General features: G+C 51.3%; 1 protein-coding gene across 2 annotated transcripts in view; it reads right to left on the minus strand.

Moving 5' to 3' along the window:
- The window catches only part of USP35 (ubiquitin specific peptidase 35), a 43,792-nt gene that overhangs the window by 12,598 nt on the left and 15,690 nt on the right, over positions 1 to 15,504 (minus strand). The window contains exons 1-6 of one of the 2 annotated variants that reach the window (XM_081154305.1): positions 15,338 to 15,428; positions 8,899 to 9,585; positions 7,721 to 7,853; positions 6,107 to 6,236; positions 5,582 to 5,683; positions 3,828 to 3,986 (exon numbers count right to left, since the gene is read on the minus strand). In XM_081154305.1, the coding sequence (XP_081010431.1) occupies positions 3,828 to 3,986; positions 5,582 to 5,683; positions 6,107 to 6,236; positions 7,721 to 7,853; positions 8,899 to 9,571 (1,197 nt within the window). In that variant the 5' untranslated portion in view covers positions 9,572 to 9,585; positions 15,338 to 15,428. Of the gene's footprint in view, positions 1 to 3,827; positions 3,987 to 5,581; positions 5,684 to 6,106; positions 6,237 to 7,720; positions 7,854 to 8,898; positions 9,586 to 15,337; positions 15,429 to 15,504 lie in introns of those variants that run through there. The other variant, XM_081154306.1, reaches the window with a different exon arrangement.

Consider the following 15,504-nt stretch of genomic DNA (forward strand, 5'->3'; position numbering starts at 1 on the left):
TTTATCAGATTAGTCAGTCACCTCTCACAGATCATTTAAAAAAATGTAGGAGCTGCCAGAGGTGAAATAAAATATGGGCTCAGTATGGTCTCTTAGTCCGTTCTTTCTTCTTCCTATTTTCCCCTATCCAATCCCCACTCCACACACAGCACTAACAAATAGGGACAAAAAGGCAGATACAGTGGTACCTCGGGTTTCAAATGTAATCTGTTCCGGAAGACCTTCTGAGTTCTGAAACATTCAAAAACCGAGGGATGAACAGCTGACAGCTAGGCTTCAGGATCTTGCACTCAGCGGAAGCCATGTGGCATGTTCGACTTCAGAGGCATGTTCGAAAACCGAAGCATTTACGTCCGGGTTTACAGTGTTCATAAACCAAAATGTTCGTCAATGGAGATGTTCGAAAACCGAGGTACCACTGTAGTCAGAAACCCACACATGCACACACGTGCACACAGAAGATGCAAAAATAGCCACACTAGAAAAACAACATCCAATTCCATTTTCCCATAGAAGGTAACTTTGTCCTCTTAGGAAAATAAAACAAGAACTTCCAAATAACTCTTAAGCTCCTAACTTTACTGGAAATTTACAAACCACGGCTCGCTTAGTAATGACCACAGCTCCCACAGAAACTGCCATAACCTAATACATATGTAAGAGAACTTCCCAGAATTTATTTATAAAGGAGCCTAGATACAAAGAAGGATGTATTCCTAGAACACACATGAAAGAATCTTACAAACAATAATATCCTGCAGATTTGCTTGGTACAAACTGGCTTGTACCAAGGGGTATTCAAAGCCACAGGACAAAAGAAGGACATCTTCCTGGAGCTACATTCTCTAATAGTCAAGGAGAAATGTGTTTATGTTAAAACAAATGTAATTATGAAATTACTTGAATCTTTGAAGTAAAATGAGATTTTAGAGAAACTCTGAGCTCGTGTCAGGCTGCCTGAGGTAAGTCCCCTCCTCTGACATCAAGTACTTCAGTAGAAAAGTCCGAAAAGCCCAGATCTGCTGGATTAAGCAGTCACCCAACCTGGTTGCCCAGGCCCTCTGCTCTGCTGATCTTACTGGTCTCCCCTCCATGCCACCAACACATTACCGTCAAACTGGACTTGCACATGCCTACCCCTACACCTTTCCCTCTGCCAGTCCCCATCCCTCAGGGTCTAACCCCTATCCTCTAAGTCAGAAACTTTTTTCTGCTAAGGGCCATTTGGATATTTATAACATCATTCGTGAGCCATACAAAATTATCAACTTAAAAATTAGCTATGGGCCCGGCCGGGCGTGGCTCAGCGGTTGAGCATCGACCTAGGATCCAGGCGATTGGGTGTTCGATTCCCGGTCAGGGCACATGCCCGAGTTGTGGGCTTGACTGGTGACTCCCTCATCGTTGATGTTTCTATCTCTCTCTCTCCCTCTCCTTTCCTCTCTCTGAAATCAATAAAGATATATTTAAAATAAAATAAAAATTAGCCATGAAAAAAGGTCCTACATTTATTGAATTTCAAGTCCTGCCTGCGGTTGCCTTGGCAGGGCCAGGCCAAATGATTTTGCGGGCCATATACGACCCACAGGCCTGACGTTCCCCATCCCTGCTAAGTATTTCCAGGATCTTTTCAAATGGGGTTCCCCACACTATCTCTACCTGTCTTATAAAGACTACCTCCCTGTACCTAGTGGTACAGATATTGGCAGACTCACCTTGTCCTCCAGATCAGACCACAATCCCCAGTGTGCACACTGGGTCTCACTCAGTGCCCAGGGCAGGGCCCTCCTCTTGGTTCACACCTCCATGATAGCATTCTTCACACCACAGTCACATTCACTCACTCACTATTTACTGGGAACAGAGAACAAAATGACATGTATCCCTGCCCACCAGAAGCTCACAATCTAGCAGGAAACAGTAGTAGTCACTTCCAATAAGTGGAAGTCCCTGTCTCCTCTGCTCATCCACCTCCAGTGACAGGCAGCTCACAACCTAGCAAGGCAGCCCCTTCTTTTGCAGGTGAGCTCTACTAAACTCTTTCTCATGTTAAGTTGAAAAAACTGAGAAGAGCCAAGTAAACACCCGAGGTTTTGTCTGTAGCATCTACCAGCTCTCACTCCAGTGGATTGTTTCTTTGAATGTTTTGTAATTTTTGGATTATAAACTCATCTTCAGTAGAATCTTATCTTTGTGGTTTGAAAGCTGTTTCTTTTGTTTCAACTAGGCAACCTTGGTTATTACAAGTTTACAACTACTTTTAACGTTAGTGCCTGAGCTTAGGGGTCCCACAAACCTAAGATAGTATGAATCTGAACCTTTATACTAACATGAGGGTAGGCCACTAACTGCAAGTTTTTTTCCAAAGCAGAGTCCAGACCAAGTCAGAAAAGTTTCTGAAACATCTATTTGGGACCATGTGCATATTTTTTCTGGATCAACTCTTGCTAACAGTTAAGCCTTTCTTGGGTCCTGGCTTATGTGGGCCTCTTAGTGCAAACTCCCTACTAGGGACAGGCCCTAAGCCTCACCTCCTATCCTCATTAACTCAAGCCACTTGGTGACTGAAGTTAGCCACCCTCCCTCCCCACCCCAGCGCAAAAGAGCATCATCTCTCTTAGCACCCTGGAACTCAGTTTTCTCTTCTCTTTTTGCTCTTGCGGATTCCCCCTTACTTTCTTGCAAGTTCAGCTATATACTTAAAAAGACATTTGTTATATTTTAAAGCATTTAAAGTGGTGTTTTGTAGTGGGACACTTTTCAGGTTATCTACCTGCCGCGCTGCAAAACTGAAGTCAGATCAGAGGTTTTGAAAGAGCCTCCACCTACCTAGACATTTTTCACCTACCTAGACATCTTTCACCCATGCTTGGGCTTGCCCTCTGTATGAAGAAACCCAGTCCTGGCTGTGTCTCTCACTATCTCTGTGACTTTGCACAAATCACCAAACATCATTTTCCTCATCTATGAAACAAATAACGATAGTATCTGCTTGATAGGCTTCTTGTGAGCATCAGAAGAGAAAATACATGGGAAAACATTGTCAAATGTGGCACCAGCTACAGATGCTAGTTATTGTCCTAGCAACTCAGCCGGCCCAGTTCAGAATCCCTTTCTTCCTCTAACTGGAGGTCTTTCCCTCATCTGGGTTCTCACTGCTCCTGCCTGACCCTCAGAGGTGTTTCATAAGCTGCTTATATTAGAGCTACTTTTATAGAAGTCTGTCACCTCCATCCCAGGCTAAAAGCTCCTCAATGGAGGTGACTCATGGCTGTGTCCTCAGTTCCCAGTCTGTACCTGGCACAGAGTAGGGTATCAGTAAAGTCATGTAAATAATTGTAAATAATACCTGCTCTGGAGTGTTCACGGTCTGGTAGGGAAGACAGACACACAGACACACTCAGTAGCAATGTGTGACAGAGCAATGCCCTGGGGCTGTGGGAGCCCAGAGAGACCCTGACCCAGCCTGGTGGGGGCCAACCTCAGGAAGGTATTAAGAATTATCAGCGAGGGCTTCCTGAGGGAGGTTAACACTTAAGCAGAGCCTTAAAAGATATGTAGGAGCTATTCAGAAAGAACAAGGATTTATAATTAAGAGAGAACGGCATATGAATAGGCTCAGAGCAATCATGAGAGGAGGACCCGTCTGGGGAATGACAGGTGGCTCAGTTGTGCCTGAAGCACAGGATGGGCTGGAGGTGGTGAAGGGAGACAGCCACAGACCAAATGATGGGGGCTGCCACCAACCTGAAGCATGGCCCTGAGCAGGGCCCAACTGACGCTCTTGTCAAAGTGGAGTGAGGGAGCAGTGCGGGACTGTCACTCACCTTGATGGCCTCCATGACGGGCTCATACAGGTCCGGGAAGCCCGGGAACCGGAACACCATGCAGTGGACCAGCTCTGCCAGCTGGTCCAGGCAGCTGCTCCCTGAGTTGGAGTCCTCCTTGAGCAGAGAGGCCACCATGGGAGGGATGTGAGGGAGGAGCTGTGGGAGCAGAGTGCAGTCAGGCTCAGCTCGTTTACCAACCTGAGACACGGTATGCTGCTCACTGCTGAACACTCACAGAGCTCCCTGAGGCAAGAGATTTGCCCACCTGACCACTGTCCCCCTTACCCTACATGGGGCTATGACCTCTGCAGGCAGGTGACTCCCCTCACAAGATCTGTGACCTTGGACACCCTGCTTCAGTCTCTTCAGCCATAACATGGGATCAATAATTCCCCCCTCACAGCTGAGGGGAAGCCTGAGCCCAAGCCCTGGCTATTAAGCCTCAACTAACCTGCCCAAAGGCCTGAGTGACTATGGCTTCTGTGCCCACCGGAGTGATGCTGGGGCCGCCACGTGGCCAGCTGCTAGACAGCCCTGACAGAGCCTGAGTGGCCGCCTCTAAGAACAAATACCATCATTCTTTCACCAAACATACATGTCAAGCACCTCGTCCCCACAATAATTTTATGTGGCTGTGATTATTGTCCCCACTTTCTGGATGAAGAAGTTGTAGAGAGGTTGTATAATTTTCTGAGGATTTCATCGTGGGTTATGGGAGGAGCTGGTATCTGAATCAGATCTGAGTCCAAAGCCTATTTCTTTCCTTTGTGCTACAGAATATTAACTTTCAAACCCTTGGAAGTGTGAGGCCAGAATGTCCCAGGGATGGACAGAGTCAGGCCACAGGAACTAGGAGAAAGAGCCCAGGAAAGGGGTGGAAAGAAACCAACATCCATCAAGTCCCTAGTACATGGCAGGCTCTTGACAAATATCACCTCATCTAACCCTCTCCCACCATCCTGGGGGTTTATCTCTGTTCAGGCTATGAGATGTAAGTGCCTGGCCCAAGGTCACCATGGCTGGCAAAGAGCAGAGCTGGGACTCAACCCCAAGCACCCTAGCCCCTGGTTCTGTGCTTCTCTCATGGCAGCATATAGGAAAGTAGGAAGCGTCTGCCCTGACCAGGGGCCATCAGAATCTACTGCCCCACCTGCAGGTCCACGGAACGCAGGCAGGGGAAGGTAGCCCCCGGGACCACAGGCTGCCCTTCCCAAGGGAGGATCTGATGCCAGCAGAAAGGACCCTGAGCTGGAGGCCAGGCCACCTGGATGCTGGCAGGCAGCAGGGTACAGAAAGGACACTGGGTGAGGAGTCAGAACAACTTGGCTAGAATCCTCCCCATACTGCTCACTAGCTATGTGTCTGGGAAGGGATTTAACCTCCCTAAACTTCAGTTTCCTCAGCTGAAAACTGGAGAAAATGACAGAACCTCCTTCTTGGGGCTGTTCTGGGAGCTAAGTAAGTACCATGTGTACTGCTAAAGCACTGAGATCAGCACACAGCTGTTATCCAGGGAACGTTAGCTGTCATCATTCTAGGCTCGTCCCTCTACTAGGGGCCCATGGGAAGGCCATACAAATTCTCTGGCCTCAGTTTTCTATCTATAAATTGGGGTCTCAAGTATTCTCCAGTCCCAACATCCAGGTCTTCAAAGGTTTGGGCTTCAAGCTCTGATCCCTTAACTCCCAACAGAGACAGCCTGTCTCGTCTACAGCCAGACCAGCCAGGACGCAGCAGGGATGGGCCCTTACCAGGTGGAAGGCTTCGTGGGAATGCTGGAACGTCAGGAGCATGTACTTGAGGACAGATAAGGCAGCTCCACGGACAATGGGGTACAGAAGCTTGGAGAAAACCTGGAAGAGAGTCCCTCATCAGGAGTTCCCAAGGCCTGGGCCACCCAAGACCAAGTGCAGCCACAGGCCTGAGGAAGATCAGAGACCCTGGAGTTGAAGCAGCAGACTCATGCCAGAGCAAGAACATGGAGGTGCTCACAGACCCCAGTGGATGGACAGACAGATGGTGAAATGGACAGCAAGGTAGTTAGATAGATATCTGGTGGATGGATGAACGGACACACCAAAAGTAACATATACATGCTTGAATGCGCAGTCAGAGGAAAGAACGGGAACCTGAGGCTCAGAGAGGGGCAGCGAATTGTCCTCAGTCACAGAGTTTGGGTGGGAGCCCCAGTACTCTGCCTCTCAGGCCTGCAATGGCCCTGGCAAGGCACTAGCAGGAAAGGGCACAAACAGGGGCCAGGACAGGGGCCCACCAACCTTCTCAATTTTGGCGAGTGAAACCTCAATCAAGATGCTGAACTTCTTAACTGCAGCCAGGCCCTTCAGCAGTGCAATGATCCACTTGTCAATGTTCTTCCCCAAGGGCCAGGACACCCAGTCGATCATCCTGGTGAGGGGATGACAGTGACACAGGGACCAGGGAGGCCCAAATGTCTGGGTGGTGGCAGCCCAGGAACTAGTCATAATGTCCTGAGGCCCCACAATAACTCACTCTACACAGGGCAGCCCTGGGGTGAACAAGCAAATGAGCCCAGCACAGGCAGCTGGCAGAGACTGGGACTCCCAGCCCAGTAGGAGGGGAGCCTGGCCCTCTCAGCATCCCAAACCTTACCCCCATACACAATGCCTCTGCCTGGACCCTGCGGCCCAATGGCAGGAGGAGCACTGGCGCCCGGGACCAGAAGCTCTGGCTCCAGCAAACCATGGCTTGTGAACTGGAGCAAGTCACTCTCTCAGCCTCAGTTTCTTCCTCTGTAAAATGGGGACAATGCCTACCAACAACAGGGTTGTATGAATTAAAAGATAATAGTGAACACTTATGTAATATTCACTCTGCACCAGGCACTGCTCTACCTGCCCTACATGTATCAACCCACCTGACTCCCACAACATAATGTCTGTGGGCACTGAGCATAAAGCTGCCACCTAGTAGGTGCCCAAGAAAATGTCATTATTACTGTTTTCATACTCAGTAAACTGTACTATAGAGAGGTAAAACAATGTGAAAACAAAGTAACAGTAACTATGATGATAACTGCTTCTAGGCACTTAACACATATTATCTGATTTTATCTAATTTAATTCTCAAAACAACCCTATAAGATGGGTTCAATTATACTGTATTTTATAGATGAGGAAGCTGGAACATGGAGAAAGTTGAGTAACTTGCCCATAGTCACATAGGCCAGATGTGGTAGAGCCAGGATTTGAACTCGGGCAGCATACCTCTAGCACCCACACTCTTACCCACTAAAGGCTAGGACTCCAGGAGGCCCAATGGAGACAGTGGATCTGTATACGAGTATGGAAAGAATGGCAGGGGATGGCATGCCAGGTGAATGGGGTCTGCAGAGCCAAAGGCCTGCAGGCAGGAGGGTAGGCGGCATTTTCTGCAATCACTGGACAAGCAGGTGTAGCTAGATCACAGGCATGATGTTTAAATGAGGTGAGGGATGTGCAAGAGCTCAGTGAGCTGAGAAGCACCCAAACTCCACCTATCATACCTGCCAAACTCATAAAACACTTTGTAAAAAATTTAACCTTCTAATACGACCCCATGGAAGCCTGACTTCTTATACCACCACCCACACCTGCTATTACAGAAGGGGAAACTGAGGCTCAGAGAGTTCACTGACCTGCCCAGGGCCTCACAACTAGTCCCCAGCCTGGGAACATCACTAGGGCAGAGCTCTTTGTGTCTCCTACATCCAGCCTTGGGCAGGCACAAAGCAGGGCTCAAGAACAGATGGATGAATGAACAAGCATGAGAACCTGGGCCCTTAAACACTAAATCTAGCCCAGCAACTCCACCCAGAGGAAGGGGCTTCTGGGAAGGAGAGAGACCTGACCAATACTGGGCCCTCAGCCCACCTGCTGATGGCAGTCAGCATCTGAGAGTCCGTCACACTGTCGTCATTGCTGAGGTTCCGGACGACACCATCCATGAGCTCCAATGGGAGGTGCTGGACCACGCTGGCCAGGGCACTAGACGGTGGCTCCTCCTCTGGAACAGGAGGCTGGGCTGAGCTTAGCAAGGCTAAGCTTAGCGAGGTACCCCTCCCCTCCCCTATCACCTGATGCTCTCATGCTGCCAAAGGAACTAGGCTGGGCCTCCGCAAAAAGCACATCCAGGCCACCTCCTCAGCATCACAGCCTCTGATTCAATCTTAACTCATTCACTCATCAAACCTTCACTGGCACTGCTCTGAACCCAGCCCTGCGCTAGGCACACACACAAAAAAAGCACTGACCCCATCTGCGGGTGTACAGGCAAGGCCTCTAAGAAGGGGTAACATTGGAGTTGGCAAGAGCAGGTAGGAGGCCTATATGGACTTGGGGAGAGGGAGGACACTCCATCTGGAACCACACAGACAAAGGCCTAGAGGTGAGAAAGAACATTTAGTCATCAAAATTTGTTGTCCAATTGTATGAGGACCCAGGTCCTTACACACCCAGCCTTGGTTCTTCCTGCTGCCAGATCCATTACCTTCCTTTCTCCTAAACAGCCCTATAAGCAGGGAAGGCACAGATCTTATTTCAGTCATTTACACTATAATTCAAGTACCAGTTCTCAATGGAGGGCCAACATTTTACATTTCAGAGTTTGACACCTACAGGCTCCACTGCATCTCCAGACCTTCCCTGTGCCTGGCCAGAGCATCTGGCCCCTGCTGTCTGGTGCTGCCCACCTCTCCAAGATCTGGCTCAAAAGGCACCACTTCTAGAAACCCACCTGACCCAAAGGACATGATGTCCTCCTTCCTGTTGTCTTGCTCAGCCCCCAGGTCCTCCTTCTGGCCAGAATGATCTTTTCCCACACCTGGCAGACTGCTCCTCCCCGTGCGCCAGCACCCATCGCAGGACAGGACCCACAGCAGGTGCTTCGCATAGGCATGCTAATTAAATGTGCATTCGCCCGTGGCACACACATACCACACCGCACATGGGCACCCCAAGCAGAAGAATGTGCACCTGCCCTGGTGCACACCCAGGACCTTGGCACACGTGAGCTCCCTCGAGCCCCAACCCCAGCCAAAGCGCACACCCACCTGTGCCGGAGATGACGGCGAACAACTCCTTGAGGCAGGGCAGGATGGCGGCCGGCTGCGCGCGCCACAGCTGCGCCAGGAGCCCGCTCACCTGCTGGGCCTGCTCCAGGAACTCCACCGCGCCCTCCTCGCCCTCGGCCGGGCAGCGGAAGCGGCCGAGGCAGCGCACCAGCTGCTGGCAGAAGAGCAGGCGGTGCGGGCCGTCGGGCACACAGCGCGGGTGTCGCGCCAGCAGCCGGGCCACCTGCGCGCAGGCGGGGGGCCCGGGGCGCTCACACACAGTGCGCAGCACCTCGCGCCTCAGCAGAGAGAACACCTCGTCGGCCGCGGGCCCCTCGGGCAACAGCTGAAGGCCCAGCTGCACGCAGGCGAGCGCTCGGGGGCCCGGCGGGCCCGCGCCACCCTGCAGCAGGCGCAGCACGCGGCGGGCGCTGAAGAACTCGGCGAAGACATCGGGGTGGTGGCGGCCCGCTACGTGCAGCAGCTGGCAGCCCACGCGGCGCGGCAGCTCGTCGGCGCCACTCACGTAGAGGCGCGTGCCCAGTGCCAGCAGCGCCAGGCACTGCTCCCGCTCCAGGGGCTGCCGCGCCGCTTCCAACACGCGCCGCACCAGCCCTTGTTTCACGCTTGCCGGGTACGACGACATCACCACCGCCTCCAGGATCTTGTCCATGGCTGCCGGCCGCGCTGCAGGGGACACGGAGCGGGTCACACTCTGCCAGACAGGTCTAATTCCCCATGAGGTTCCCGGCGTGCGGAGACTTGGGGCGCGCAACTCAACCTCCCTGGGCCTGTTTCCTCATCTGTGAGGTGGGGCAAGGATACCTTCCTCGCTAGAAGGTGTCTTGATGAAGAAAAGCACAAGGCCTGGCATATAATAAGCCCCAGTGAGTTGTAGTTATTGCTGATGAGCATCTTTAATCTCACAAACACCTGAGCCCTCGCCTTCCTCCCACCCCTTTACCCACCCACTCTCCCCAGGCCTCCCCAGTAGCCTCACCCACTATTGGGACAAGTAGAAGCTGCTGTCCAGATTCTTGGCCAGTCATCCTGTGGGAGAGATGAGACCCGGCCCCCGCGCGCGCGCACACACACACACACACAACACCTCCAGAAAGGGAGGGCCAACAGGACTTCCCGAGATCACCTGCATATTGTACTCTATCCCCAGTCAACTTCTTGCTCTTTCTTAAATGATCTACACCTTCCTTGAGGAAGCTTTGTCTGGCTTTCCTGCCAGGTGCAAACACCACTGTTAATTTCAGAGCAACGGGTCCTCCTTTACGGCACTTATGTTGATTACTTGACTGGAGTCAGCCTCCTTCACTATATTGTGTGCTATAGTGGAGGAGGCTGCTTTGCTTTATTGCACTTCACAGATGTTGTGTTTTTGACAAATTGAAGGCAAGACTCTCCACCAGCAAAAAGATTACGACTTGCTTTATTGCAGTGGTCTGAAAACAAACCCATAATATCTCTGAGGTGTGCCTATAGATTCCTGAGGGCAGGAACCATGTCAGGTTTTGTTCACTGTGGTATCCCCAGCACCTAGGCCAGTGCCTGGCACACAGTAGGCATTTGTTGAGTGAGCAAATGGGGAATACAGCATGAGAAACTGCTACCTTATTCCTGAGCCATAATAGCCTTCCCTCTGCTCTTCCCCTCCATGTGAGCTGTTTCCTAGAAGCCTTCATCCCACTGATTCACTTCGACTCCCAATTCTCTCGCTGGTTCACCTGGATACAGTTTGCTCTTGTAATATCCAACTTTCAGCTCTGAGAAGGCAAAGCCATTTTTTTGCTTTTTTGTATAATTCCACTGTAGGCAGGACCAGATATAAGGCTTAGCACACAGTAGGTGTTTCACTAAACTTAGGGACTCAGTAAACACTACTCTATTCTTGAGACCTGGAGTTGGTGTGAAGACAAGACAGAACTTTAGAAGAGGGGCCAGAAACTTTTCTTGTGGGATCCTGACTATGTGCCAGGCCCTGTGGAGACACACTCTCTTCTCTGTCCTAGGTCTTGGCCAAGACCAAATCTCTATTACTACATGCATTACAATGCAATGGGCCCATTTATTTAGATCTTTGTCTCACTCAACAGACTGCAAGCTCCACAGGGAAGTGACTGGGGCTTTTTTCTCAGTGGCTGGCATCTCCCATGCCAGTCACTGCAGTCTGAGTGCCTCTGAAGAGATTACTGCGGGTGCAGCCAGGGTACAGGTCAGTGGTTCCCCAACACTGGCCTGGCTGCCTCAGAGTCATCTGGGATGCATTCTGCTTACCATTCAGGTTATTTATGCTCTCTGAGCCTGTTAACACCCTGCAGAGTTGTTAAGACAAATATAAAGTCCATACCATGCTGCTGCGCATAAGAAAGTGCTCAGAAAATGTCAGTCCTCTTGACTTCAGAAGCAGTCATTGCCCTTAGGAGCCTCCAGTCTGATGTTAGGGGCAGAGGTGTTAGCAAAGAGTGCCAAGGCAAGTCAAAATCAAAAGGCCTTTGAAGGCATCTTTAAAAACTAGTCTCCCTTCAGCCCTGGTCCTCTCTTTCCTAAGCAGTGACTGTGACCAACCTCCTTTAAAGGCCATCCGCACAAACCCCTACCCCTGCCCTCCAGGCTAGTGAATTTAGTATGTAATATGCTTTCAATCCAGGATGCCAGTAATTCAGGTAGAGGCATACCCATTTTATTGCACTTTGCTTTACTGCACTTCACAGATGTTGCGTATTTTACAAACTGAAGGCAAGACCCTCTACCAACAAAAATATTACAATTTGCTTTATTGCAGTGGTCTGGAGCAGAACCCGCAATATCTCTGAGGTATGTCTGTACTCAGGCAGCCAAGGAGAAACCCTAATTGATCAGATATTGACATCATATGTGGAGGAAGAGGACCGGGGCAGGCAGAAATGGAGTTCTGGGGCTAGGGAAGGGTCTGGAAGTAGAAAGTCAGACTAGGAATGATGAGTTCTGCATTTTAGTGTGACCTTGAGCAAATCTTATTCTAGTCCTACAGCTCACTGTGTGACCTTGAGCAAATCCAATTGTGAGCCTCTCTTCTCTTCTGAAAATGATAAATAATATTAGGTTGAACCCCATGAAAGTGAAGAATCAGATGTTGGCAATTTCATATAGTTCTACCTGATACCTACCACATAAGGTGGTTTGTACCTGGCAGCTGGGAGTTAAGTCAGTGGAGCCATTCCATGAGGGATCTGATCTCCAAGGCCAGCCCTGCAGCCTCTGTATCATCCATGGCCTGGTCACTCTAGGCAAGCCCTGCCTACCTGCCCCCACTCCCACACAGGCAGTCTGAGGTCAGCTGTCACTATGGTCACCAACAAACTCGCTCATTAATGTCTTTGATGCATTCATGCAAACGGGTTTTAGAGGCTTGAACTTCACCTGACCCTATCACAGGCCACAGAAAGGAGGCAGGACAAGGCCTGCTATCCCTATGGCATGAATGGGGAAGCCAAGGATCACCAAGGAAGAGGAACACAGCCTCAGCAGGGTGAGATTAGAACCTGCACTCAGCTTCCCTTGGGAAGGAAGAAGCAGACAGCCAGCGTTCCTCAGGGGAGGTTCAGTTACTCCTCTAGGCACTGGACCAAGAGATGGCCTGTGGACTCTGGCTCTGACCCAAGAGACAGCTTCCCCACGCCAAACACAGTGGCAAACGGCAGCCATGACCTCCCTCAAAAGAGCTTGCATTAAGATCATGAGACCCAAGTTCTCTGCTTCAGAATCACCAGGTGACCTTGGTTGAGTCCCTGCCAGGCCCCTCAGCCTTCTCACCTGGAAAATGGGGGCCATTCCACCTACCACTGCTGGGGCTGGGACAAGGTATAAAAAAGATGAAGGCTGGGGCAGTCACGAGTCTACTCCTAGGCCATCTGGCACTGAGGGGTGAGACACTGTCAGGGAAAGAGACAAGGAGACACACTCCTGATCTCACTGACTCTACAGGAATTTCATCCATTAGTCCTGTCAATTTTTGTTTCCAGTCTCTCCCCAAGCCCCAGCTCAACCCAAGATTAGCTCCTCTCTTTACTTCTTGCCTAGACTAGTGCAGTATCCTCCCAACCAATCTCCTCATTCCCTTCCTCAATCTGTCCTCCAATAAAAGGGTGTGTCCTGCAGGAGAAGAATCCAGGCTTCGAATCTAGCCCAACCACTGCCCTCCATGGTAGCCACTGTGGTTGGTGCTCTTTCACCTCTCAGCCTCTGAATCCCAAAATGGGAGATGACCACCTGCCTACCCCTTAGCCTTTCCCAGCCAATGCTGCTGCTCCTCTCCAAACCCTTGGTTTATACCTCTCACTGTTGTGTTGGCATGACAGCCTGAGAGTTCCAGCAATATTCAACCCTCCCCAGGGCACACAGTAAGCACACGGGAAAATCTCGATCCCTTATCTGTCCCTCTGCATTTCCAATGTGTATTGACTGGTCTCTGTTCCTGCATGGTGGAGCACCAAAGCACCATGTATGTGTGTGTATGTGTGTATGTGCAATATTCTGCCCCGCCCCAGTACCCTGGGCCCCAACTCAGGCTTCCTCATCCCTCCCTGGTCTCTTCAATCCACCCTGCAGACATCATCAGATTAATGTCATTAGATGCTAAGCTCCATCCCGTTATGCCCCTGCTGAGAACTCTCAAGGCTCCCAGTGCCTTCAAGATAAGGTCCAAACTCCTAAGCCTGACATTCAAGCCCTTTCTGTGACACTTAGGTTATGTGGGGCAGGGGTGGCGATAAACTTGACAAAGGCTGTTCAGTGGTGAATCTACAGGAATTTGGGCAGTTGGCTTTTCCTGCTGGCCACTTTTTGGTGACACCCTCTCTGCCAAAAAAGATCTTCCCCTCTTCTCTCCTGACAAATTCCGACTCATCCTTCAATGCCCAGGTTAATGCCTCCTCTGGGAAGCCTTTTCTAGTCCCCCTGCAGTCCAAGTCTCTGAGCTCTTGTTTCCCAAGGCCCTCTTCACTTCTCTCATCCCTCAGCAGTGTCACTGGATTCTATGTCTCTCTCCCCCACCAGGCTGAACTCTCCTTTGGTGGGAAGTAGGTCCAATTCCCCTTGTCTGTACCCAGTGCCCAGCACAGAACCAGGCACAGAGGTGAAAGAGTGTCAAGCGACCAAGAGACATGTGATAGCAAGATGAGATAAAACTAAAGATATGACCAGAAAAGCATCTAGGGATTGGCCTAACCCTTGGTCCAGTCACTGCCCCCACATCTGTCCAGGTCTGGTCTCATATATCCATAATGCTGAGAATCTTAAATACCAGTCAAGTATGCCCCTACAGAGGTCACTGGACAGGACTGAGTGAGGCTCTAACCATTCTAGAAATGACTCAAACAACCAAAGCTGAAGAAAAAAAGGGTGGGGGGAGAGACACCAAACTATTCCTGGTTAACCCTAAGGTCAAAAGCTCACAGAATCTCATGGGAATCTCCCTACCCCAGAGCACAGCAGCCCCTCCAAACCCCAGCTCAGCACCTAGGAGATGAGCAGCCCATTTCTCCTCTCTCTCCCTCTCCCTCTCCCTCTCTCTCTCTCTCTCTCTCTCTCTGACCCTCATACCCAGTTTCCCTCCTTTGACTCCCTGGGGAGCACCAGGATGTCCCAACCCTGAAACCAAAAATCCCTCCAACCCTGACCACCCCCTCCATCTCAGCGCAGCAGCATCTCTCTCTTGTATTTTTTAACTTCTACCCAAGGCAGCCCTGGGAAGGGGACCCTCATCTGAGCCACCAAACTATCTCCTGGGGGAAACGGGGAAAAGAGGTTTTGCTGGCAAAAAAAGCAAGTGCTCTTTCACTGAAGGGGGTGGGGGCAGAGAAGGGAAGAGGGTGGGCGAATATATTCCCATTTTAGGAACCCACCACACTCACCCATCCCCACTGGGAGCCACCCCTCACATAACTCGGATGGCAGCGACCCCAGGTTTTCTGGAAGGGTGCGAACCAGGCTGACACATCAGGGTTTCCTGTTCTCTGGGCTCTAATAGAGGGGGTGCAGCGGGCGGGATGCTGAGAATAACAGAAGCCCATTCCAAGCGGAGATGGACTTTTGACACATACACACACCCGGCTGTGCCCCCGCTCGGCCCAACCCCTCCCTGCAATTACAAACCAGTGCACCTGCTCCCAGCCCAGGCTGGGGCTGCGGCCCCTCGAAAGGCCGGCGAGCTTCATGGTACTGGGGGCCGCATCACCTCCACACACAATTGAAGAAAGAGGCTGAGGCCCAGAGAGGGGCAGGTATTTGTCCAAGGTCACACAGCGAGGCCCAGGATGCACCCGGACCTCCCGCCTTCCAATGTCGGCCCCTCGGAGCCCTAAGCTTGTGCCCGGGCTCTCAAACCACCAAGATGCCGATACTCCCCCCGCCCCCCCCCAACCCGCACAAACGGCCCCAGCCCCCTTACCTCTGGGCCCCCAGTGGACCCTGCCTCAGACCCGCTTCTGGGCCGGGCGCGCAGGCGGGGCAGGACGAGGCTGGGCCGGGCTAGGTCAGGGCGGGTCCTCTGCTCCCCCCCCCCCCGGAGTGACGACGCCCTCCGCCAGGTCCCAGAAGGCTGGGATGCTGCTTCCA

The sequence above is a fragment of the Miniopterus schreibersii genome (assembly GCF_964146895.1).
Source record: "Miniopterus schreibersii genome assembly, chromosome: 12".
Lineage (NCBI taxonomy): Eukaryota > Metazoa > Chordata > Mammalia > Chiroptera > Miniopteridae > Miniopterus > Miniopterus schreibersii.